The 27,691-nt window shown below is 34.3% G+C and overlaps 1 protein-coding gene across 2 annotated transcripts; it reads right to left on the reverse strand.

The window, feature by feature from the left end:
• Positions 1-1,838: 1,838 nt before the first annotated feature.
• qtrt2 (queuine tRNA-ribosyltransferase accessory subunit 2) lies at positions 1,839-27,452 on the reverse strand. Of its 2 annotated transcripts, none has more exons than XM_056451095.1 (9): positions 27,392-27,452; positions 26,617-26,857; positions 24,426-24,481; positions 18,332-18,408; positions 17,912-18,121; positions 14,361-14,560; positions 11,082-11,233; positions 7,539-7,638; positions 1,839-3,022 (listed from the first exon to the last, which is right to left on the reverse strand). In XM_056451095.1, the coding sequence occupies exons 2-9, from the start codon at positions 26,814-26,816 to the stop codon at positions 2,779-2,781; spliced, it is 1,239 nt and encodes a 412-aa protein (XP_056307070.1). In that variant the 5' UTR covers positions 26,817-26,857; positions 27,392-27,452; the 3' UTR covers positions 1,839-2,778. The 2 variants fall into 2 exon arrangements, with proteins under 2 accessions (XP_056307070.1, XP_056307069.1); XM_056451094.1 differs by having other exon boundaries at positions 1,840-3,022; positions 11,064-11,233.
• Positions 27,453-27,691: the final 239 nt, after the last annotated feature.

A 27,691-nucleotide genomic window follows, 5' to 3' on the forward strand; every position in this document is an offset into this window, starting at 1 on the left:
ATGAACGAAATATGCTGTTTTCCACCAAGGCAACCTGAGGTGCAGAAATATACTGTAATTGGCTAAACTGGCACTGGGCAGGTTAAAGGGACCAAAACAAAGACAGACGTTTTTAAAGCAGAATATCTGACTTTAGCATCGTTTTTCAGATAAACAAGAATGTTCACTGACAGTAGAATGTTTCTTACATATCTGCAAACATATTACAGCAATTTTATGCTTTAGAAAAGTCAAAAACGTATATACAGCACCTTTAGGAAATGTTTTTGTAAAACAGCAATGTAAACTATTTAATTCCACTTTGCATTGTTTTCCTCTTTGCTTTCCTATTCCTCCAACCTTCTCACTTTTGCTCTTTACAACACATTCCCCCACACTTCAACTTAATCTTGAAATTTAGAAAATTACTATTGCTCTTTTTTTTTTCTGCAGTACATCTCTACGCTAGTTTGTACTTGGCCAGACTTTGTATTTTTTTAGATTACTTTCTTACACTTCCTTATAAACTCCTTAGCATTCGCAAGTTGGTAAATTAATATGTGATGGTACTTGCTTTTAAATAAACATCCATTAAGCAATAGTTCACTCAGAAATTAAGATATGCAAAAGATTTTCTCTCCCTCAGGGTTTCCAAGATGTAGATGAGGGGTTTTTCTTCGTCTGAACAGATTTTTCACTTGCTCAGCAAAGAATCCCGAGTATGTTTGTTTACAACCGCTTGGAGTGTTTTCACTTGAAAACAGTGCTTGATCAGTGAATATATCTCTCTTGATTCAGTCAAAACAACTTTTTTTTTCTTTTTTTTTTTTTTTGCTGAATGAAAGAATTTTCTAAATAGATGACACATTTTGGCTGAAAGCAATGTACTGAAGTTACAAACATTTAAACGATGAACTGGATTTCTTACAAACATTCAGGTTTTTGCTAAAATTAACTGCAGATAATGATAAAATACTTCAAACCTGTGGGAAGCACTGAGATATATATCAACAAATTAAGTTTCTCATAAAATAGATCTACTAAAAGAGTGAATATATTGCTTTACAAACTGTATTGTACATATATAAGTCCTATAAACATTTGCATATTTTTTAATAATTGTTCTGAAATTAATATGAAACAGAATAAAATGTAAATATTTACACACATTAACATAAGTAAATATATTTTTATATTTTACAGATTCCATGCAGGATATCAATTCTTTAAATGTTTATGTAACTTTAGATTTAATTATTTTGTTTGTTGTAGTTTCAGTGTTAGCTTTAGTGTTTATTTTGATTTTAGGTTTTACTACCTAAACAGCACTAATTATACTAGCTCGATCCATAAACCTGGTTAGTTCTTCTAAACATAGACAAACCTGTACATATAGTTATTCATTCATTTATTTATTTCCCTTTGGCTTAGTCCCTTTGTTCATCAGGGGTCACCACAGTGGAATGAACTACCAACTTTTCCAGCATGTTTTACACAGCGGATGCCCTTCCAAATGTAACCCAGTACTGGAAAACATCCATACACACTCACTCACACACATACACTACAGCTAGGCATGGGCCGGCATAAGATTCTGACAATATGATAACCTTGGATAAAAATATCACGGTTTCACTGTATTGTGATTACTGCTCTAAAATAAGTTTGGTTTTTTTATGTCTGAGTAAAAAAACAAATCTTTTTTCCCCTTTAAACACAATCTATTTATTTTAAGAAACATTTTAAATTTTTTGGAACGGTAAACACATCAGGCTAAATAAATAAAATGAATCGACTTCTGCTATGTTCATTAGTTTTAAAAACAGATTTAAAATGACAAATTTTTGGCGGTTTTAAAACCTTGACTTTTCCAAACCGCTGTATATCTTGAAAACGGTTATCATCCCATGCCTACGGCCAATTTAGTTTATTCAATTCAGCTGTACCAAATGTCTTTGGACTATGGGGGAAACCGGAGCACCCAGAGGAGACCCACGAGAACATGGGTAGAACATGCAAACTCAGAAATGTCAACTGACCAGGCCAGGACCCGAAAGAGTGACCTTCTTGCTGTGAGGCGACAGTGCTAACCACTGAGCTACCGTGCCGCCCCATATAGTTTTAATAAAAGCAATAAAATACTTTAGGCAGTGAATGTTGTGAACAAAAGGTTTACAGGCACTGTGATGTGCATTTATTGTAAAGTTTAAAAATAATGAATAGGAATGTGAAAAAAAAAGCTTTGCACATTTGTTTAAGGGTAAAAAAAACATTAAAAATACATCAAATAAAAGGATGTACCATAACGGCCAAATTCTAAATTGATTATAAACAATAATAATCGAGTAAAATAATAAATAAAAGCATTATACAACACCATTACTGTAAAAAAATGAACTAAAATAAGATATGAATGCAGCATTTCCCAATAACTCATCAGAAACATTTGTGCCAAGCAAATCAGCAGGTGGTCATTTCTCAAGGCTTTAGAAAAGAAAGAATTCAAGCAAGTGCTGCACTTTAAAAAAGGTAATTTTCTGCCATTATTAATGCTCCTTCTAAGAGAAATTGTTCATTTGATGGCGCAGACGGCAAATTTAAAATCCATAAATGAACCCAGAGAGCAGTCATGGAAATCTTAAAAGCTTTCGCTGTGTCACTCAAATTAGCACTTTTTTTTTGTCAGATATTCTGCATGGCAAGAACACAGACGTCAGAATCCATCTTTGCATTCGTGAAAGCACATACTCAGAAAGAAGAGTCTGACGTAGGTGTTCTTTCTCTTTTTCATGCCTTCAATCATTTCAAATCACCTTGTCTGCGATGGAGCACTGTGTTTTTAAAGTCCTGCAGACGGTCGCTGGTTATTGCGTCCCGCAGCGCTTTGAAGAAGCCGAGGTAATGCGCCATGTTGTGCAGCATGAGTAAAACACCGGCGAGCAGCTCGTTGGTCACCAGCAAATGATGGACGTATGCTCTCATGTGCTTCTGACAGCAGTAGCAGACACAGCCCTCCACAAGCGGCCGGAAATCATCATGGTATCTGAAAGTCAGAAAGGACATAAGGGGATTCGTTTACTGTACACAACAGGGTTGCTGGATGTTGGAGGGAATTAAATGTAAGCACTTTGATGAAAATTCAGGAAATAAATTTAAGGACAAATTTGCAATATAATGCAACAAAAGAATAAAATGCAATCAATCAATCAATCAATAAAATTAGAAAAAAAAAAAGAATGCCAGGTTTTAAGAGTGAATCAGTTGCTACAACATAATCAAACAAACACTGTGAAGGTAAACTTAAACTGATAAACTTCATTTCATATAGCAGACATGCTGTTACGCCCCAGAGAGGGGAGGAGAGAACAACAGAGCAACACCTCCCCCCTAAAATGTTTCAATTATTTATTAGTAAATCAATCAGATTTCTTTAAATATAAATAGTCATATGACAAATCAAAGCAAAAACAGGTGCAGCTTGACAAATGAAGAGTTCAGATGCAAAAGCCGCTAAACGCCACTTTCAAAAATGAGATGATGACATTAAATGATTGCTTTAGGCACATAGTACATGTTCAACAAATAGATTTGCTTCTAATCATCCAAATCACAGCAGCGCATTCAGAAATAACAGTTTGTTGGCAAAAGCCGCTAAACGCCACTTGCCTTTGACAGCAAAAGCTGCTATATCCTGAGAACCAATAAGACGGCGCGAATCGAATCATATGTTTTTAATGTAGCAGCGTGGTGAAATGCCGGCTTTTATAAGAAGACGGTTTCATTTTGCTTTCAATTTTAAAAGACAGAGTTTGATTAACTGTATGAGCCTGTCCGACCTCCGACCGTCAGTGAATGGCAACTGAAAATATCCCTTACCTCAAAACTCTGCGCATTATAAGAGAAAGAAAATGCAATGTACAGTCGGAAGTGTAGCACGCATTCATAACATGCTTTTTGAATGAGTCTGATTTACTATACATTAAATGGCAACTGCGTTTTACTAAAGGCAGAGTTAAGATGCCATTCTTTTATCCCACGTAATTGCTATGAGAATAAACAGGAGACCAAGACCTTAAGTATGGCGAGAATGAATGAATGAATGAATGAATGACAGCTTTTCAAAGTGTCAGAGACATCCTCTTTTTGCCCAGTAAGCCTACCTTGTGTTTTATTTGCTTATGTAAGCTATTTTTAAAAGATAAATATAATGTATAAAACTATACATTATTTATATTACTTCATATTACCTATACGGCTGATAAGCTTTTTTTATTAATGGACAATGCACAGATTTTAAAGTTTAACAATGTTTTTACACTACATTACTTGAATCTACCAAGCTTAGTTTACAATGTTTGCAATGTTTACATTGCTCTATACATTAAATCTAAATCCCAAATATCAGAACTGACAACAGATTGTTGAGATTTAATTAATTTCAGTTTTAATGTTATTGATTAATGCGCTTGACAGATTTCATTCATTTGTTTTCCTTCTGCTTTTTCTCTGGTTTAAAGTCACAGCGGAATGAACCGCCACTTACTTGACAGATTTATGTATTTTTTATTTTAGGTGGTTTGTGTAAAGCATTTTATGTTTGGTAAAACAATTTCTAATTGCATCTTTAGTAATTTTCAACTAATTACACTGCTTTGTCCCAATATGTGGATTTAGAGGTTTTTGCTAAAAAATTAATAAGTGGATTTAGCAATTAATTGTCTAAAGTGACATTTTTTAAAAAACGGTATTTTATTCACCAGCTAATAACCTTATCATTATGTATAAAATGAAACTTCTGAACCTAATCAGAGGAGCCTGATAGAAAATGCTCATTTACAAGAAAAGAGGTCTGATGGATTTAGAGGGTTTTGCATCTGAACTCTTCAAAAAGTAACTATTCTGTTATAAATGGGATATCTTTTAATCATTATAAAATTAAAATATATATATTGCATTAGTTATTATAAAGCAATGTTTTCTAGTTATTTTTATATATCAAATAAATTAAGAAATTACCCACGGCAACTTTAATGTAACAGAATTTGGTATATTTAACTTTAGCTCACCACACTCAATCAAGTTTGGCTTGTGGCCCTTCGTAAAAAAAAGTCTGGGCACCCCTGGTATCTAGCGTCTTTAAAAGTTGCATCTCAAATTGCTTTACATAGACATTAAAAGCATAGCAGTGGAATATACATAATAGCGTGACCCAATATTGGAAAAATCTGACAATGAGATATTTTGTTTTGCCGCAATATATATTGCAATACGAATATAATTTCACCAGAGGATTTGACTAACTCTATTTGGAAAGATTTCCTTAATTTAAATTGGCTGGAATGATCAGTCGGTCTTTTTCTATGTGGTGCATCTGCATAAATTATTATAAATTACAAGCAAAATAAATAAATAAGCAGTGCTTTGTGGTTTTCTGGAGAGTCTAACAGTATTCAACTACAGAAACTGAACAATAAAAAACATGGACGTCACTGTATAAATTATTAAAACAACAAATATTTAATCATATCTTTATTTTTAACCTTAAATAAAGTATTATAATTCAAGTAATTAAGTATTAAAGGATAATTACTTCTCTATAAATCACTAAATGTGCTAGGACCTCAATCCGTTACAGATAGGCTCACTGAATACAAACCTAACAGATCACTCAGATCTTTATGATTTAGTAAATTAGAAACTCATCAAAGCAGTCAAAGCAGGGTGAATCCTCCATCAGTTACTACACTCCCTGCTGCTAAAGTCAGCTACCAGACATGATCAAATCAAAACTGAAAACACATCTGTTTAGCTGTGCCTTTACTGAATGAGCACTGCGCTGTCCGACAGATCGCACTATTATGTCTTATTCTTATTTTGTTATAAAACTACCTGTTTTAACACATTTTAATCTGTTTTTAATAATGTTTATTCTTTGTTGTTTTTATTTTCTTATACTTGTTTCTTTTATTTATGTTTAAGTAAAGTGCTTTGAAATACCATTGTGTATGAAATGTGCTATTAAAATAAACTTGCCTTGCCTTAATAAATCATATAATCCTGCCATGTGACTATTGCAGATACACACACATTGCAATATCGATTCTTAAATTATATTTTGTTCAGCCCTAATACACAAAATGTTACATAAAAACTAGACAAAAACAAAGTAATTATAATAAAAACAAAGGAATAATTGAAATCACATTTAAAAAAAACTATAAAACCTACTAATAAAAAGTAATAATGGGGCTAGAAGGTAAAATAAAAGGTCCTAATTCATATTGTCTATTAATGACATTAATTTTTACACCAGAATTTGGAATGTTTAAAAATTTAAGACTTTTTTTGTAAAAGCAAATTAAAAGCACAAATCTTAAATGCAAAAATCAATGAAAAAATAAATATGTACACAAAAAGAAAGCCAATATTATTATAAACTGACTGAATAAATAAAATCTAATTTTATAAATAAATATAATAAAAAACAAAAATGCATCCATACAACAAAAAACAAACATATACATTTACAACAAAAAAAAATTACTGAAATAACTTCAAGAAAAATATAATAAATATGACATTAAATAAAAAGAAAAAAAGAAGAAATAATAATAATAATAATTAGGGGTTTTAAAAAGAGATAAAAATTCAAAAAATGTAAAACCATCATTATACATAATGTATTTATTTACATAAATATTTTTACATAATTAAAAAAAATCTGGGTTTAAAAACTAAATTAAGCTGAAATATAAATCAAAACATCCTGAAATGTCATTTCTATTGTGCGTGTTGATGTGATGGATACCTAAAACTGCACTGAATATTATTTCTATATTACTGTAAGGCTTGAAGCTTACGCTTGATCGGAAACAGAAAGCAGTTAAAGGATGGCGTATTTAAATCAATTATTTATCTGACTCCATTGTAATTAATCTGACTCCATTAAAGTTTTTATCATGATCAATAAAGAGAAAGAATCTCAACGCCTTAAAGCAGGCAAAGTTTTTTATTAAGTTACATGTTTGTTTGTTTGTATTTTGAATGTCCCGTAGTCCTTCATTAGCATAGATGGAATGGAATATATTTTCTCAGCTTACATTACTAATTAAAAATCGCACCACTTATGGAATAACATCAAAATGAAAACCCCAATAACATAACAAACAGAAATACTTCATCTCAAATATAGTTTAGTTGTTTTTTCAATATTCAGCAAAACGGTTTGTTATCCTGTCCTTTGGTTGTCGGCTACAGGGGATTTTAGACACTGGTTGTGGGGGATTGGGGGATTTTTGTTTAATATCCTTCATCGCTCCTTTGACCGCTAATCTGATCCGACTCCAGCGATAGAGCCAATGTTATGGAAATGCGCTCAGAAGAGAGTATGAATTACTGCCATATTGCATTTATTTACTCTCATATCCAAGCTGAGGTGGACTGAGATCATGAAAAAATGCATTAGATGTGCATGAAAGCATTAGTGGCTTCATCTGATATGATCTTGTACGTTTGAGGGGTGAAAGGGTACGTCCTTGGCCCCTTTTACATACACATACCTTTTGTCTTTGAGGTTGATCTCAAAAGGCGTCATATTTTCAACATCTCCATTTGCGATCGGCTTCTTGACCTCAGGTGTTTCTCCGTTGTATTCCAACACTGTGTCAAATACACACATACACACACACACACACACACGATTAAACATTTATCACAAGGCAAATCCAATGGCATATACATTTCATGAGTGGATCAAAGTGTTTGTTTTTTATGTCTTGTGTGTACATGTCAAGAAAACGTGCCATTTTCATGTAACAGAGAGATTTTGTACAGAAGATCTGATGTAGAAATGATTGAGTGGATTTTTATATGTGTGCATCAAATGGGTGATATCACCATTTTAGTATTACCAAGTAGCTTTTGTAATTGTAATTTTAGTTTGGATTAGATTAATTTGATAGATTTTTTTATATTATAAACGTAAACAATTTATTAACATTAAGCTAACATTAACAATGAAATGTGTATTTTTTTAACGGCTAGATTAATAAATGGAAAAAAAATAACAGATTAATAAACTGTAGATAATATTAGTAACAAAAGCATAATGTGAGGTTATTTCAAAATGGTACAAATATATCTATAAAGTTTCTATTCATTTGAGATATCTATATATCTATCTATCTATCTATCTATCTATCTATCCAGTTGAAGTCGAACGGGCTAATGATTTTGACCATAAAATTGCTTTTAAAAAATTAAAACCTGCTTTTATTCTAGCCTAAATAAAACAATTAAGACATTCTCCAGAAGAAAAAACATTATCAGACATACTGTAAACATTTATTCGCTCTGTTAATCATTTGGGAAATATAAAAAAAAAATAAAAATAATAATTAAAAGAGGGGCTAATAATTCTGACTTCAACAGTATGTGTATAATATATATATATACACATGTGTGCGTGTGTGTGTATGTATGTGTATGTATGTATGTGTATGTGTATATATATATATATATATATATATATATATATATATATATATATATATATATATATATATATATATAGCACAAAGTGTAGATTTAGATCGCTGTAGAGCAGGTGTGAACAGGAGTAGTGAGTGGACTAAAACTCATGACCTGCAGTGCCAAAAGGTGACGGATTGGGGCGAGTGTATGGCCCGACTCCCACCAGAGCTCTCTAATTGGCTGAAAGAATTCATATCTTTCTTACCCGGTTCTCCAAGTCCCTGTCCTGAACTCTATTACCATCCTAACACATCGATTAGCTTCCTCTTAGAACAGACTGCTGCACACCAAACATCCCCAATCAATTATTTATGCCCCATAGTGAATTTTTTATGCGTGTTCATGTGATCTAGATACTCACTGGATATACAGCAGGATGGCTATTCTTACAGGATATGCTTTTGAAAAGTAGAAAGCAACATCAGATTGTGCGAAACCATAATTAGGTTTGACTTCATGCGTGCTCCTGCTGACAGTGAAGACGAGAGACGGATTCCCAAGGCTCTGGTAATGTTTGAAACAATGTAATTATTTAATCCAACTGGGGCCTGAACAAACACGCTCTCTGCAAATGTTGTTCTTTAAACTCAAACTTAATTATCCAAAAGCACATGCTGAGGATAAAAAACAATCCCACATGTGGCTCATTGTTTCTCCTGGCACTGAACTGGCAGCTGACACTTTTAAAATGACTTCATACAGGCATATTATTGTGCTAAGCAGCTCTTTTGTATCACAAGAACAATCTGATACAGGCTTTGCCTAAAATGAAAGGTTCAGTGTTGAAATATTTTCTATTGTGCCAGTTTAATCACACAAAAGAGAGCAAAAATCAGTAACTATGGCAACAACTAAACTGAAAAATATGGTTAAATCTTCTTTAAATGAATTTTGATCGATTTATAGCCAGGTCTCAGACTTGATTTTCTTTGAAACTGAATGGTTTAACCCTTTATATTCTGCTTTTTGAACAGCCAGAGAAATATTTGTCAACTGAACCACAGAACTTCAGTGCATGTGTGCTGCGAAAGAAAAAAATGTTATTAACAGATGCCTATAGCTTGTAATTCAGGGATGTTTTTAATACACAACCTGACAAAAGTCCCAGTTGTAAAAGCAGCAAATAATAACTTGACTTCTAGTTAATCATTTGGAAAAAGTGGCTAAAGGTATATTTTTCCGATGAATCATCTGCTTAACTGCATCCCAATCAGCACAAATACTGCAGAAGACCTACCCAAGATTCTTGAAGAAATCAGTCAAGTTTAGTGGAGGAAAAATTACATTCAGTATGGGGGCATGCGAGAGATCTGCAGAGTGGATGGTAACATCAACATTTGTGCTGAACATTACATTACAAACCACAGGAGAGAGCCAATTCTTCAGCAGGATAGCGCTTCTCGTACTTCAACCTCCACATCAAAGTTCCTGAAAGCAAAGAAGGTCAAGGTGCTCTAGGATTGGCCAGCCCAGTCACCAGACATGCACATTATTGAGCATGTCAGGGGAAAGATGAAGGAGAAGGAACTGAAGATGAATCCAAATAGTTAATGAACTATGGGAGTCCTGCAAGAACACTTTCTTTGCCATTTCAGATGAATTCTTTTTCCAGTGCACCATGACTTTATTTTCTATACTGTACATTATAAAACTTGTCAAGGCAAAGTCAGACCACTGTCCTAATTAAATAATAAAAAAAAAAAATAAATAAAAATAAATAAATAATAAAAAATTTAAAAAAATCAAGGCAGGATCATAATTTATTTTGGTAAAATAAGCGTAACCTAGAGGCCTTTGCCTTTCATATAAAGCACTTCTGATACCAAATGATCAGCTAGAAGTCAAGGTATTATTTGTTGTTCCTAAAACTTGGATAGGTGACAACACTTTTGTCAGGTAGTGCAGTGATTCTCAACCAGTGGGCCTCAGCGATCCTGCAGGTGGGCCGCGGGATTAAAATTAACTCTCAATATTATGCTATAATTTTTGGATTTTATAATTAACGTGCTATTTTAAAATGATCCAAGTAATGCACTCCTGTAAAGTTCTCCTGTTCTCTGATTGATTTCTTCAAACTCGGTGCAAAAACAGCCTCATGACCGCATCTGCAACTAGTACATGCAAGTCTGTTCATTCACAAACTGCTTGAAGTGAAAGTCTCTCATTGTGTATTTTTGAGTGAAGTATTTAATATATATTAATATGTATTTAATAATTTTGCCTTCAAACATTGCCTTTAAACCACAAAAGCATATATTTTTGCTTTTTTAAGGAAAATCTCCAATAGATTCCAAATGACCAACCATCCGTATATTCTTCTGAAACTGCAATGAATCTGCAGTTTGGAAGTTCAAACCACTGAGCATCTTAGAAGTCCATTAACTGGAGAAAATACCCACAAAAATGAAAGAAATATCTTCCCCAAAAGAAGAAATAAATAAACATCTTGGATGAGGGAGTGAATAAATTATTTTAAAATGTTTTTATACAGAAAACCAACACTTTAAACATGTAATATCTTTTCAATAATGCAAATTTGGGCTTCTTCACACCTGTAGAGGCTGATGTACCTGCCGTCTCCGGGTCAGGATCAATGGTGTAGTTGAATGAGAGGGCACAGCCTCTCTCCGTCACCTGGAAGGGAAAGAAGCTCTCGAACAGGTCAACTCCGGCTTCAACACAGCTGATGATCTCATCAGGACGGCCCACTCCCAGCACCAGTCTGACACAAACAGCAAAAACTCAACGTCAGTGCAATGAATGTCCTGTTTTAAAGGAGATCTTTTAGGTTTAAAATGCACTACATCAGTAAAATGTAATGCTTACACGCCTTAAAGGGAGTTACTATCAATTAAAGGTTACATATAAAGGTTAAAGGTCATAGACATCTCTGCATGTTAAACTGAGATAGAAAAAAAAAAAATGTGTTTAAACATTGAATGAATTGCACACTGTAATTGAAACCGGTGATTCTAAAGCTTTGAATCTCACAATTCGTTTTGCTCCATTGGATTTGGGAGTAGTTTTCTCTACTTTGGAAAGACAAATTATTGTGAACCTCAGTGATAAATCAAAGCCAGGTTCAGCCCAGGGTAAATCATTAAGAACCAATACAAAAACCAGCGCATCTGCAGTTTTTTTTCTGCAGGTCCCCACACTAAGGTTCAATAGAGATCCAAAACCCATTTCAAACACATCGACAAACTTATGCACTGAAACATAGATTGTTGTTGGGGGTCACCCTTAAAGTTTGGATAGTTCAGCAAACAATAAGCAAGCAGCAAAAAGACAATTACACAGTTTAAAAGAGTGGGGCATGTAAGTATTTTAATGCTTTTGAAAGTTCTGTGTTCACTAGGGCTGCTTTTATTAGATTAAAAAATAATTATAATGTTTTTACAATTTAAAATGACTTTCATTTACTTCAAGCCCAGACAATCACACTACTACCACCACCACATTTTACTACTGGTATCATGTTCTTTTTCTGAAATACAATGTTACTTTTAAGCCACACATAATAGGACACTCCTTACAAACAGTTCAACTTTTGTCTTGTCAATCCACAGAGTACTTTCCCAAAAGTCTTGGAGATCATTGTGATGTTTTCTGGCAAAACTAAGATAAGCCTGTATGTTCTTTTTGCTCTGCAGTGGTTTTCATCCAGGAACTCTGCCATGCCAACCATTTTTGCCCAGTCTCTTTCTTATGGTGGAGTCATAAACAGAGGCAAGTGAGGCCTGCAGTCCTTTAGATGTTGTTGGAAAGGGGGGGGGGGGGGGGGTCATTTGTGATCTCCTAGATGAGTTGTAGCTGGATTTTTGGCGTAATTTTGGCCACCCAGCCACTCCTGGGGAGGTCATATGCTGTTCCATATTTTTGCCTTATGTAGATAATGGCTCTCACTGTAGTTCACTGCAGTCCCAAAGCTTTAGAAAAGGCTTTATTGCCTTTTCCAGAATTGTAGATGTCAATTATTTTCTTTCTCATTTGTGTTTGAATTTCTTTGAATCTTGACATGATGTCTAGCTTTTGAGGATCTTTTGGTCTACTTCACTTTGCCAGGCAGGTCCTATTTAAGTGATTTCTTGATTGCAAACAGGTGTAGCTGCAATCAGGCCTGGTTGTGGTTAGAGAAGCTGTTATGAACCAGTGTTGTGTTTTAACAGGGGGCAAACACTTTAATACTTTAATAATAAAACCCTTTATTTAAAAACTGCATTATGTGTTTACTTGCGTTACCTTTGACCAATATTTACATTTGTTTGATGATCTGAAACATTAAAGTGTAACAAACATGCAAATAAATGAATAAATCAGTAAGGGGGCAAATACTTTTTCACAGCACTGTATATCCAAATCCAACTACAATAGGTGTTCATGTGCACATATAAAGTTAAGAAAACACATCACTGTCCATAAATACTGCAGCACAAAAACACAGAAACATCTTGTCCTGTTCTAAACCTAAATTATGTATCCTGTCCTGTAGGCTGACTGCCTCACAACCTTCTCCAGCTCCAGTTATTTGTGACCGGAGATGCACCCAAGGGAAATGTCGATTTCTAACAAGACTATAAAGCCTGGTGGGGAAACAGCCCTCTTAAGACCCCGCTGGGCCCCAAGGATACTTCCAGATTCACACTCCTTCACTTCCAGCCTTTGTCCTGCTGTCTCTGTGTGATTCTGTAACCTCTCAATCAATCTCCACCAGAGAGAGGAGATCAGAGAAATTTCCAGTTCTCCAAATGGCATGAGTTGCTTGTTAGGGGCTTCTGATGGGACCGAATGTTGCTATTGTTGCTGAGAACAGAGGTGCATAATCAGAGAGTAATAGAATGAGAAACATCTACAGTAACCACTAACTCTCCAACTCAGCTTGTGAGGCGGCCGTTTAAAGCTATAATTAACTGCCATTTTGGTTATTTTGAACTGTTCTAGAAATGTGCTCTGAGACTTATGACGTCAATGTTTTTTATTCAAATCAAAAAACATCATAACTTAAAAGTAATAGTCTATTTCTATCCCCACCCGGACACACTTAAAATAATTGTGGCAGATTGCAGACTGAGGTTACCAAACTTGTTCCTGGAGGGCTGGTGTCCAACAGAGTTTAGCTCCAACCCTAATCAAACAAACTGAACAAGCTAATCAAGGTCTTAGCAGGTATACTAGAAACATCCAGGCAAGTGTGTTGACGCAAGCTGGAGCTAAACTCTGCAGGGACACTGGCCCTCCAAGACTGGTGTGATTTCCCACAGGACTGCTGTGATTTCCAACAGGAAAACTGCTACATTCATTTATAATAAACGCTGTAGGCAACGTTAATAAGGAATGCAATAAGGAATGCAAAAACATCTTGTTTCTTTATTTTTATAATTTATTTTCTATATAGACCTGCATTTGCTTATATCTTTTTCTTGCCTGTGTGGATTTTTGGGTAGAGCTAAACAGGCAGTGGTCAATCTACTTCAGTGGAGTTGGATTTTTACCACACTATTAAAGTGTTAAATTCATTTTGGCAATGTGAGTTCTAAAGTTATACACTAAAAAAAATAAAGCAGCATTACTTTTTTTACAGTTGAATCAAATCAACTTTTATAGTCATGTAAACTTACATCAATAAAAGTGACTAAAATATTAAGTTAAACTTAATTTAAATTAAAAAGATTTTGTTGAAACCTGATTAACTTACTTTAATAAATTAAAGTAACATAAAAATATTTGTTGTCTTAATACACCTTTACAGTGTAGAAGGTTTTATAATACAATGACTTCTAACATGTCAAAAGAACAAGAAAACTAATGTCCTTGAGCTCATGATCGCTTTAAATCAGCTTTGTTTTTACCTGGGTTTTTCTTGGGGAAGCTCTGCAGATGTTTCTTGAATCAGCTGAGCTCTCACATCCTGGTCCATGGCAGAAGAATGAAATCCATCCAGGACAAATCCACCCACAGGACGCTTGGCAGTCTCTCGTGCTGAGCGGAGCCTCTCTTCCAAAATATCTCCACCTTCCACAACCCCAAATATCTCCGCGCGTTTTAATTCCTGGAGGACAAAAACAGTCTCTGCAAATGTTTTCTGAAAATGTACAAGGTGTGCACTCTTTTCAAGATGCATTTTGTTGATCTGATCACTAGTGGACTATGCAAAATACAGGTGTAAATGGGATATAAAAGGTTTTTCAGCTTGTCCACTTTTTGCACAGTCTGAAGCCAGCACCTAAGCTTTTCACTCATCATAGCACACGTGCTGCTGATGATGATGTGACAATAAAAGTGATTTGATTTGACCACTTCCAAAGGTGGTCAAAAACGCATTCAATCGGATTAAGTTTGTGGTCTAGACATTCATGTGCTCGAATGCATTCCAACAGGAAAACAAATAAAATAAGTAAATCACACACTCAATTATCAATAACTATTTATTTATTGATTTAAATAATTGTCAATAATTATTTATTTTAAACACTAAAAAAAAAAAAAAAACTATGAACTTTTGGTCTTGATTTAGTCCTGAAGGCTACAGAAATCGGCATATGGTTTTTTTGTTGTTGCTGTTGTTCCCATTTGTTTATACAATGGCAAAAAAAGTGTATTTGCTTTAAAAATAAACAATTGTAAGGGGCTTGAATGCTTAGAATAAGTTAATTTTGTCTTTTTTTTTTTAAATATACATTCAATTTTATTTTACAAAAATAAATCTGTATTTTCTGCAAACTACAAGAGCAGCTTTCAACCAAAACCTGTGAATTTCTTTGGTGAAGTAGAGGTTTTGGAGTGTTTTATTTACCGTACAAAATCATGAATGTGCTGTTAATAATTTTCAGTTAGCAAAACAAAGTGTTTCATGATTGGATATTTCCAAAAATTCTATCGGTAAAAACTCTTCATCTTATTATTTTTAATGTTATAAAACACCACAATAAAGCAATAGAAATTCATATTTTTACTTTCATCACTTTGATTATGTGTATATAACTGGCTGGTATATTTACCATTTACTTAGTATTTTTGAAGTACATCATAGTTATTACATTTTATTACAGTTATTTCATTATGTAGATTGTAAGATAGCCAAAAATATACTCAACAAAAGAAATGCACTTACACTATTTCAAGTCTCACAGCACGTTCAGGATTCAATGCCTGTAGCCAACTACTTCACAAGAGTACTAATTTCTTCCACACTCTCAGCACCGTAATCTTTGGCAATTTGAAGTGTGAATTTTCAAACTGTGTGATTAAAGATTTATAATATTTGCCAAGTAAGATTTAACCAACTTGCTGGCTATAAAAGACTTACACATTGTAATGACTTTTTAATGATCTTGTATAAATGGCTATAAACATATATTACACTCTGAAATTCTCTTTTTTTCCTGAAGCTCTCTCTGAAAAAGCTTTAACATTATAGGGCAAAAAAATTATGATTTCATCTAATTTAATTACAACAAAAAAACATATGAAAAAAATATATAAAATCAATTACTGTAAATGAGACATCACTAGGGCAACAAGGTGGTACAGTGGGTAGCATGATCGCCTCACAGCAAGAAGGTTGCTGATTCAAGCCCCGGCTGGGTCAGGCATTTTTGTGTGGAGTTTGAATGTTCTCCCAGAGTTTGCGTGGGTTTCCTCTGGGTGCTCCGGTATCGCCCACAGTCCAAAGACATGTGCTGTAGGTGAATTGACTAAGCTAAATTAGCCATAGGGTATGTGTGTGAATGTAAAAGTGTATGGGTGTTGGGTTGCAGCTGGAAAGGCATCTGCTGCGTAAAACATATGCTGGATAAGTTTGCAGTTCATTCCACTGCGGGGACCACTGATTAATAAGGGGACCAAGCCAAAAAGAAAATAAATGAGATATCACTAATAGAAGTATATTCGGCACGTTGAATTATTTTCTAAATCCTGACTGCTGTGTTATTTTATTATTAATGAACGAATGAAAAAAAATTAAAAGTCAACAAGAATTCTTGGTTTAACAGAATTTAAACTCCATCTTCCATTCAATTTTGTGCTTTCTGGTACTATATACCACCATGTTAGCTTGTCCTATTAAAAAAAATTAAGTTGACATTCAAAATGTTTTCTCTGAACATATTTAAACCCACAGATAATAATTTTAGGGGACAAGATTGCCAAATAAAAAATAATAAAAAAAAACAAAAAAAAAAAACAGTAAAACAGTAAACAAAGGCTCAAGTGTGAAACATTGCATAAATGCATGAAACACAGTTGCTCTTTAAAAGGACAATCGTGACCAACATCAAGATGAAAAAAATAAAAAGTGGATGATTATCAGGAACTGTAAGTGCATTCACTTTTCTAAAATCTGTGCAGAACTGCACCATGCAAAATTCTCCACTGCAGATCCCAGAATCTTTTAGTTAAGGGTGACTTGAAGAAAGTTCACCAGAGGGTGTTCATCCTCTTTCATCTGTAAAATATTACACCATGGAGCATCCACTCCAAAACCCATTTTGCTTAAGACTTTCCTTAAGACATTTTCCTTAAGACTAACACATATTTTATATAAATCCTATATATACAGCAAAAGAAAGAAAGAAAGAAAGAAAGAAAATTCAGTCCACATACTATGATTTACTACAGGCAAGCTTAGCTTATTGTGTTGCCAATCTCATTTATTGTTACATTTTATTTTCTCATCCTTTCAATAGACCCTTTTCACAAATCCGGGTTTCTCAGTAGCAGAAGTCGTCAGATTTGATACAACAAATTTAATTTACGCAAATAATAATAAAAAAAAAAAATGTAAAAAAAAAAACGGCTCAAGGATGTTATAAAGACTTTCAGAAAAAGGAAAAAAATTGTGACACTGATGATGGCAGCCAGAGGAGAGAATAACATCAAATTTCCAGTGCTGTCTTATAGACGCTGTATTAGAAACACCTCGCACAAGTGGCAATTAGTTTTTTGTAATTTAAAGCAAAGATGATATAATAAATACATTTAATGTTCATACATTTAAAAAAAAAAAATATATATATATATATATATATATATATATATATATATATATATATATATATATATATATATATATATATATATATATATATATATATATATTAAAAACTTTAAAGAATTTAAGATGCTGATGACCGTTAAACGCAGCATAACAGGCTTGTGAAAAGGGTCCATCCTTAAAACGCCTAAACTTCATGTTTGCACTATGAAGGCAGATTAAATTTAGAAAAAAACACTTGTAAATAGTTTGACTTCTCTAACTTAACTCTATGGTTCTCCCTGACACAATAATGTCCAGCGCTGAGGAGTTAAGAATGTACCAGTGAGCCATTTATCATTTTGATGGGGAAAGCATCCTGTAGCCAGTGACCAGTATTCTGCTCTCAGTGTGTTTTTGTGTACTGACCTGAGTTTTCTGGTGCAGGACCAGACATTCATCCAGATGGGCCAGAGTCCTGTCCACTGCTTTGCGGACTCTCTTGCGAGATGTATTGGCCTGCCAGGTCTCTCCGTCTGCCATGCTCTGATAGCAGTCGGGCTGGACGGCAGCCTGAATCGACATAAACCGAGCCGCCGTCAGCTCTATCCTTCCACCGCTGCCCCACACCGACACTGTCTGTTAAACCACAAACCATTAAATCCCTGACAATTAACACTGAAGGGTGGCATTACTTTAAAGGACGCAAAAGCGCTTTCTCTGAGCCAAAACGCAGTGGTGGAAAAGCAATGAGATTTGACTAAATTGCCCTTTAGGATGTTAATTGAATTTGAGTCCATCAGACTGACAAAAGAAGCTGAAGACAACAATTCGATACAGTTCTCTAACCTTGTTGGTGACGTGACCGGCAGGACTGGGGCTCGCTGAATCATGAAGAGAGCAGAAAATCACAGAATCATGAAGACCTGCAGAGAAAACCCATTGATTTCAGGTTAATTATAATTGTGGATTTATTTATACGTCACATCACAAAAAACACTCCTGAGCAAGGTTATTACTGGTAATAAAAAAGAACATCTATAAAAATTGATTTTTACCCGGAACAGAATAATTGTTAGAAATTTTAATTAACATGTTTTTCTTCAAGCAGCCAAGTCTATCTTTTTTTTTTCTTTGTTTACTTTTATGGATCCATGCTTTCATGTTGTTGATGCCAAATTCGGACCCTACCATCTGAATGTTGCAGCAGAAACCGAGACTCATCAGACCAGGCAACGTTTTTCCAATCTTCTATTGTCCAATTTTAATAAGCCTGTGCAAATTGTAGCCTCAGTTTCCTGTTCTTAGCTGACAGAAGTGGCAACCGGTGTTTTTTGCTGCTGTAGCCCATCTGCCTCAAGGTTCGACGTGTTATGCATTCAGAGATGCTCTTCTGCATACCTCAGTTGTAACGAGTGGTTATTTGAGTTACAGTTGCCTTTCTATCAGCTCAAACCAGTTTGGCCATTCTCCTTTGACCTCAATAAAGCATTTGTGCCCACAGAACTGTCACTCACTGGATATTTTCTGACCATTCTCTGTAAAGCCTAGAGATGGTTGTGCGTGAAAACTCCAGTAGATCAGCAGTTTCTGAAATACTCAGACCAGCCCGTCTGGTAAAAACAACCATGCCATGTTCAAAGTCACTTAAATCACCTTTCTTCCCCATTCTGATGCTCGGTTTGAACAGCAGCAGATCGTCTTGACCATGTCTACATGCCTAAATGCATTGAGTTGCTGCCATGTAATTGGCTGATTAGAAATTTGCGTTAAGGAGCAGTTGGATAGGTGTACCTAATAAAGTGGCTGGTAAGTGTATATTTTTTTATATATATATATATATATATGTGACTCACACATTGTCAAAACAATACAAAAAATTAAACACGTAAATTTTATATCTAAATATAACTAAACATTCTCATATAAATAAACTTTTATTTTGGATGCAATTAATTGATAATTTTTGCTCAGCACTGAAAAAAAAACTAAATCAAAAACAAAAAAAGGCAAAAGCTAATTATTAAAACTTTTAATTAAATTCAATTCATCTTTATTTCTATAGTGCATTGTACATTGTGTCAATAAAGCTTATATACATGAAGAAAAAGAGAAGGAAAAAGCCATAATACATTTCAGACAGTGAAACATTCCAGCAAATCAGGCATACGGGAGAGTGGTGCTAGAAAATGAAAATGGTAAAATGAAGACCTAAAATATAAAAATAAAACAAAATACAAAACATTAAACACACAATATATTAGCAGCTCGGTTATACTGCTTCTCAAAACCATTATCTTATATATGGCTATTCACGTGACTTCAATGCCTTCATTTTCAAAGATATAAATAGTCCAAACAGGCAGTTTGTGACGACAGCAAATACACTTGTTATTCAGCATTTAGTAAATCCTCAGCAGTGATGGAATGCATGAGAACCGTCCATTGCAATCAGGCAGAACACTTCTTCATTACATCAACACTGTTTACTGCAGAAATAAACAACCAAGAGCTCAACTCATTATTCTGAAGATATAAAAATGCATTTATATGGAGATTAGGACAAATTGGGGCACTGATGAGGTCTGTTGATGGCGAAAGCGTGCATTTGCATAACAAATTCCCAAAAAACTAATTTCCAACAGCAGATTAGAGGAACATGCGGGAGTATTAAAGGAGGAAGCTAAATTCAGAGGGACTGTATGGAAATGATGGAGGTGAACTTTGGTGACCAATATTATCGTGCACAATAATTTTCTTTTTGTAATTATCCAAATAGTGCAACAGCGGCTGCCTCAGGTCACACTTTGAAATGTCTTTACGGTCACACATCTTAATATTGTGAATGCAATTACCTTTCTCATTTCTGGATGGGCTGCTGAAGGCAATGACTGAAACAGTGCCCTTCTTTTCGTTTTGGTTGCAAAATGAAAACTCAAAACTCATTTTTCCAAAATGCATCTGCTGTACGCATGCAAGCATGAATTCATAATTACTTTAAACAGTCACTTAGTAGTCAGTGACAGGAAGAGCAGTTGAAAACATGCTTTCAGCTCTAAAATGTAATGTTAGTTTCGATTGGAGGAAAGCTTAGGGTATTTTTAAAACCAATCTCAATTTAATTAATAGTTTTTAAATGATCTAATATTACATTTCCATTTTATTGTACAAGGACTGTTCCAATCCCGCTCCTGAAGGGCAATTATTCAGCAAATTTCATAAACAGTCCAGATTTACATTGCACCTTCAAGAGAAGTTCAACCACTGTCTAAGCAGGGTGTTTTCACACCTCTAGTTTGAAAAAAGTCAGGAAAGTGTGTGAGTCCAGCTTTGTTTAGGTGGGGGTGTCGGGGGAGGAAAGGTTTGCATGAAAAGGGGAGTTTCAGTTCGATCACACACTGATTTTCACAGAGGCAAAACAAACACAGACACAGAGGAGAAAGACATGGACATCAGTAATCAAATTATTTGCCAAGTTATTCATTTGTCAACTTTAACTGCAGTTTGACAATTTCGCTTTCATTCAGGAATATTTTATGCACACCTCCCATGACAAACGAGATATTGGATGCGAGGAACTTCTGGATGAGTGTATTTTTAATAGAATGTTTGATACCGCATGCCGTTTGAGAGGAAAAAACCTCCGCAATTCTCGATAACTTAGATGCACTTGGTAGGTAGCGTCAGAAAGCCATGTGTGTTTAGAGTATACTGTCACAAAATGCGGTTTATTAGTTATAGTTTGATTAAGCTGTTTACATTCGGAGAGCAACATTTACAGCGGATCTTTCAGTCCATAATATTATAGTGAAATTAATGTACTGTAAACTGTACTGTAACTAAATAATTTTGACTACGGTATGTCTTTAAAAACTGAAAGAGTACTGCTGACGACACAAACTAACTTTGCCATCTGAATAAACATAAACAAAGACACTGATACCACACTTACCAAATCTGTAGAGACAGGACGACTTTTTTTAAAAGACGACAAGTGGCAAATGCGGATTTCACCATTTCCAAAAGCACTGGGGTAAAAATGTTCCTTACAAACGTATTTGTCACATGTTAGCAGACCACTGTAATGCACACATGAGTCGAGCTGCACTCTCGTAGCTAGGAAATGAAAACAAAACCTTCGTTGCGGCACATTTATAAACACAACACTGACCACTCATGTCTCCAAACAATTGTTCTTCTTCCAACTGTTTTAATTACAGTTGGCAACACAACATGTCACCTCTCTGCTGTCTGAACACTGTAACAGGTAAAAAAAAAAAAAGAGTCTTCGAAGCTACCATGCATATTAATAAAGTCACATCTCATACACAATAGAGCGCGCTGATTGATTCGAACCAAGTCTTACTCATGAACTAATGCTGAAAGCTCAAAGACGTCATGTTGTACAGACATCCAGTCTACACACTGGAATTTACACAATGATCTCTGTGACGTAGCTTCAAAATTTCTTTTCAAACCGGAACAACGAATTTGCTCGAAATAAAGCAAAAACAACCAATTTTCACTTTTTTATTAAAATATATGTGTCCTAATAGTGTTTTTAGCAATGTAAGACACATATATGACTGTCAACAGCTCAAAAAGATGTGTTTTGATGTTTTATGACACTCTAATATTTCTCAAACTTAATATTTCTAGCAAAACAATAAATGTATAAAGTCTTCCATATCTCATAGCTTGTGAAGAATTTAACTGCAGCCAACATTTTTCTTTTCACCAGAGAACTTCCTACCAGTTTCAGCACCAGAACCTTTGGCAATTTTATGTGTGAATTTTCAAACTGTGTGAGCAGAGTTACAGTTGTACATGTTGTACATAAATAAATAAAAATGAAACCCTCGTTCCTGGCATGAAATAATTTATAATGCTTTTTACAGGAAAACCACCAGTAGCAGTGACTATAGTTTTCAATGATTTTAAACGAACTAAAGAGATGGTGTGTTTTGCGAGTATAATTGGCAAGCAAATGTTTGGAAAAAGGAATTACAAAGGAATTTTTGAAACATATTTTGTCTCTTTTTCTTTTCATTAAACAATTGCATTTGTATGTTTAAAGGTGATATTAACTGAACATCTTCTCGAGTGCGATATGTTTTGCACACTAATGAAGTATTTTTGCAGAAGTAGATGAAGCTTGTCTAAATTTAACTTGAGCTTTGCAGCGAAACTTCCTGTGAGCATAGAATTTGCAAGTCTTGTGAATGCAGGGAATTAGTAGAAAAAGAGGACGTGTGTATGGGTGTGGCCAATGCAGGACTGGAGAATGATTGACCAGTGACGAATTTCACTAAACTCCACCTATTAATATCAGCTGCCTCTATAAGTTGAAGTCAGAAAATGAAAACTGCGCGCATCTCATGAATGGAACTTTTGCATTGCATTGAGGATAACAGAATTCTGCAAATCGAATTATTCATTTGTATCCAATAAATTGCTAATATGTTAAACCTTGAAGAAAAACCTCTCCTGACCTTTTTTATTGAACACGCATGATTAAATATTACAACATAATTTTATTCTGTTGCTTGAATTATGAATGGGTTATGTAAATGAGTCGAAACCACAATATACCATTTCACGTCAAAATAAACTGACAAATATAGATTTATACACTTATAAATCAAATTTAATTCAATATAAATAATCATGCAGCACAAATGATCTAAATCATACTTATTCTAACCAGAATAATCATATACGGATTCTGTTTGGTGAGAAGGAATGAATCTAATGATGAAAGCTGCAATGACTCTCCTTCTCACATCCCTCATACACACATAAATTTGCTTTAATGAGTTTGTGAATTGTAACGAATCAGTGAAAATGTTTTTTGCTCTTTGCGTTTTAGTGCAGTACTACAGTATTTACTGCTATTGTTATTAGGTAGCATTAAAAATAAATGTAAAATTAATTTTTCAAAATTTAACATGTCTTTTTTTTTAACACACCTGTGTACCACTTTCACTGTTTTAATTAGAAGTTAGACCTGAATAGGCCTATGAACTCTTCAGCGCTCGTCATGACGAGATTTACAGTAGTCTCAGCCAGTGACGTTGCATTCTAAACTTTCCATCTGTATTCTCTTAAAACTCTTCAGTTCTCTCTCAGTTATCTCTGTGTTGCTGTTGTACTTGACCAAGGTGAGTTCAATAGAGTTTTAAAAAATAAAAAATCAAGTAACTTTAGCATGCAAAAGTATAATTTAAGCATATAAAATATATTTTCCCAACAACTATTTTAGCTGGTGAAATAGCCAAGTGGCTATTAATTTTGGAAAATGACTAGCAACAGTGGCTTGTCAGCAAAGAAGTTAGCATCAAGCCCTGGTGGCATCTTATGAAAAAATGTTAAAATAACAATTAACTATTATGAGGCATATGAATGAAGTTTCATTTTACTGGGTGTCTATTCAAAAATGCATATTATTATTCATTATTTTTTATTGCTTTAATAAAATGTAAATGCCGCATTGTAGCGCAAAAAGAACTAAATTGAATAAAAGTTATTACATTTTTATTTATTGTATTTAAAATATTTTGGATTTTGATATCAGTCAGTCACCCAACCTATGAATACAATGCGACTAAACACTTGAATTGCAAGAAAAAAAAAGTATTATGTCAGTATTAACTATTCATTAACAACCTGGCCAATAAAAAGAAATTTGTTTTTAAAAATCTTTAAATCTTAAAAATTTAAATCTTACTTGTTACTAGGGTCGTTTAGCTCAGTTATTTAATGTCTGTCAAACAAAAAGAAGCAGATGCAAACAGAGGCTAGCTAACCAGCCAAACATTAACTTATAAAAGTAAAATGTGTAGAAAGCTGAGATATTATTACAGACATGAGACATCTGTAATATGTCTGGTGACATTTTAAAACCAAGGTATGACAAAGAAATAACAAAAGATTAACTGCTAACCTGCAAACTTTCTGACACCCTCTTTAAACTCCTCCAGAACTTCTTGATGCTCTGCACTGAAACACAAAAAATATATAAATTAAAAAGGAAAAGAAAAATTAAACCTTTTCAAAAACACTTTTTCCTAATGATTACGGTCTCCGGCCACTTTATTAGATATATTTGTTAAACTGTTGGTTAACACAAATATCTTATAACCCAATCATATGGAGGAAACTCAAAACATTTAGGCAAATGGTCCAAAAGATTTGCTGCAGCCAAACATCAGAATGGGGAAGAATGGTGATTTTGAACATGACATAGTTGTTGGTGTCAGATGGGCTGGTATTTCAGAAACTTCTAATCTACTGGGATTTTCAACGCACAAAGACCTGAAAGGTCAGAGGAGAATGACCAGACTGGATTAAAGTGAGAAATCACATAATAAGAAGAGCATCTCTGAATACACAAGTCTAACCTTGAAGTAGACTTACACTGGCTCACCAAAACTGCACAACTGAAGATTGAAAATAGTTGCCTGGTCTGATAGGTAAAAAAAAAACAAGGAAAACATGGATCCATCCTGAATTCCATCAAAATTTTTGCTGGTAAAACGGTATAACAGAGTGAGGCAAGTTTTCTTCTACCAATTGAGCTTTACTTAAATGTCACAGCCTACCATAAACTGCTGCTACACTACAAAAAAAAAAGTTTTTTGTCTTGTTTCTAGTCCAAATATCTAATTATATTATTTCTTGTTTTCAGATTATTTTGCTTACCCCATTGGCAGATTATTTTAAGGAAAAAAACAACTGACTAATTATTTCTAAAAACAAGACAATACATTTTACTTGTCTAGAAAATGTTTCCTGATTTAAGAATTTTCAGATATTTGCACAAGAAACAAGACAAAAAAAAAAAGAATTTTTGCAGTGTACTGATCATGCCCATCACTTACAGACCACATCTTAAGATGGCTACTTACAGAAGTACAACACATCATGTCACAAATGCCAGATCTGCTGGTTCTGGAGATTCACAACATGGTTGTGCAGCAAACAAATCAGAATCATGTCAATCTTATCATTAACAAATCTCTATAGAATGTTTTGCATCTTTTTGAATCTGTCCCAGACTAGATCTGTCACGATATATATTTTTGTTGTACGATATATCGCACCAAAATATATTGTGATCAACGATATTATTGTCATTTTAAGACAATTTTATGCCAATCATTATTTATGCCAGAATAACAATATATCATCATGATGCACGTACACTTTTTTAAAGAACGCATACAATTTCATTCTTAAAAATATTTAATTTATAGTCATTTTAACAATTAGACATTGGAATCAGAAGCTGAAAAATGCATATCCTCAGCTAAAATGTTGCTAGAATTGGTTATGTATGGGTGATATATATTGCAAAATTATTAAGGTTGCATTCATGTGTTGTGCGAGAAGTCAATATCTTGTGACAGGCCTATCTCAGACAATTAAACACATATTTAACCCCACAAAAAATGTGCTCATCATTTACTCTCCCTGAAGTGGTTCTTACTATTACGGGTTTAACACAAAAATAGGAGGCACATATGCAAACTGATGTAATTCCTACAGCGTTGACCTGATTTGGATGTAAATACCCTCAAATTAAAGCTGACAGTCTGCAGTTAAAGGACATCTTGTTCGTGTCATTTCAAATCAATTGTGTTGGTGTATAGAGACAAAAATGTTAGAATTGTGTCGATGTCCAAATATTAATGGACCTAACTGTATGTATAGTTTGATAAGTGATAGAAACCTGTGCTAACATCCACAGTAGGACAAAACAAATCCTACAGAAGTCAGTGGTTACAGGTTTCCAACATTTTGCAAAATAACTTCAGGTTATTTTGAGGTTAAAACAGGTTTGTGACTAGTGAGTCAGTAAATGATGACGAAAATATCAGTTTCAAATATCAGTAGCCAGGAGAACCTAAATAATGTGTAAACAAATGTAGTTGGTTTATAGACGCCAGGACAAAAATATAATAAATATCTACTCTCAGTCTTCCATTCTCTGTTAAAATCCGAGATGCATCAACATCAAAGCAAACTAAGATGCACTTTTTACAAACCCTCATGTATGGCCAGAACATCTTCTGTTGTCCAAATGTATTCAGTGAATACCTGACCCAAATTGTACAGTATAACAAGACTCTTACAGGCTATCCACAGACACTTGTGTGACGGCTGGCAGGTCACTCAGGGTGAGTAATGTGTCCTGGGTCAGATGTGGAACAGTGGCACAGCGGGTGTACAGGAGACAGCCGGGCAGCTCTAGTGAGTGTTGTCCTGATTTCCCCAGTCCAGTCAAAACCCCCAGGCGGCATCCCTGGACCACTCGAGACAACTCCAGCTTCATCCCACTTGTGAAGCTGTGGATTCCTTATTTGTTTCTCTGATCTGAAAAGAATCACAGCTCGTCAGCCATCAACCACAAAAACAATTCAATCCTTTGCCTTTTTCTGGCTTTTCACAGAGTAATACATATATGAGTGAAGCAGATTACAATACTGTTCAGTTTTCACAGCTGAATGTTTATATCGTGTCTGGCAGCAGGTTTAACACAGATCATACATACATATATACATTGAATGAATAAATCAATAACATGTCATTTGCGATAATAAAAAGTTATAAGACCCTCAAAGTTTTCAAATCTGTATGTTTATGCCCTGTCTGACAGCAGGTTTACTACATACATACATACATACATACATACATACATACATACATACATACATACATACATAACTTGGTATTAATATGTCACATGCGATAATAAATAAAACGTTAGAAGTCCCACAAATATTAAAATCTGTTTATATCATATCTGGCAACAGTTTCACAACATACAGAGCATATCTTCCTGTTGCATGAAAATAATAATATGCTGTATACGATAATCAATAAAACGTCATAAATTTCAAGGCTTACCAGATTTTGGCTGCTTCAGAGAGCAGAACATGTGAGAACTTCAGGTCGCAGAAATGTTTCGTCGCTCTTTGACTTGCGTCTCACATTTATGACGTCATAACATCTGAAGTTGCAGCGCTGTGCGCTTGATACTTTTATTCACCAAATATGTCATATTGTAATATTGTACTTGCATTTAATTGTATTCCTTTTCGTTACAGATATACACATATGATTGATTTATTCATCGTGTAATTTAATAAATGTTGTTTGTTTATTTGAGTAAAGTGTTATTTTGTATAGTTTTTTGTTGTTCAGAGT

The sequence above is a fragment of the Danio aesculapii genome, chromosome 24 (genome assembly GCF_903798145.1).
Source record: "Danio aesculapii chromosome 24, fDanAes4.1, whole genome shotgun sequence".
Lineage (NCBI taxonomy): Eukaryota > Metazoa > Chordata > Actinopteri > Cypriniformes > Danionidae > Danio > Danio aesculapii.

Excerpts from the sequence above, each read along its gene's own strand:
- qtrt2 (XM_056451094.1), bottom strand. The coding sequence starts at position 26,816 with ATGAAGCTGGAGTTGTCTCGAGTGGTCCAGGGATGCCGCCTGGGGGTT. Across the intron at positions 11,234-14,360 it reads CTTCCCCAAGAAAAACCCAG|ACTGGTGCTGGGAGTGGGCC; the intron begins GTAAAAACAAAG and ends TGTTTGTGTCAG. Across the intron at positions 7,639-11,063 it reads AGGTACATCAGCCTCTACAG|TGTTGGAATACAACGGAGAA; the intron begins GTGTGAAGAAGC and ends TATTTGACACAG.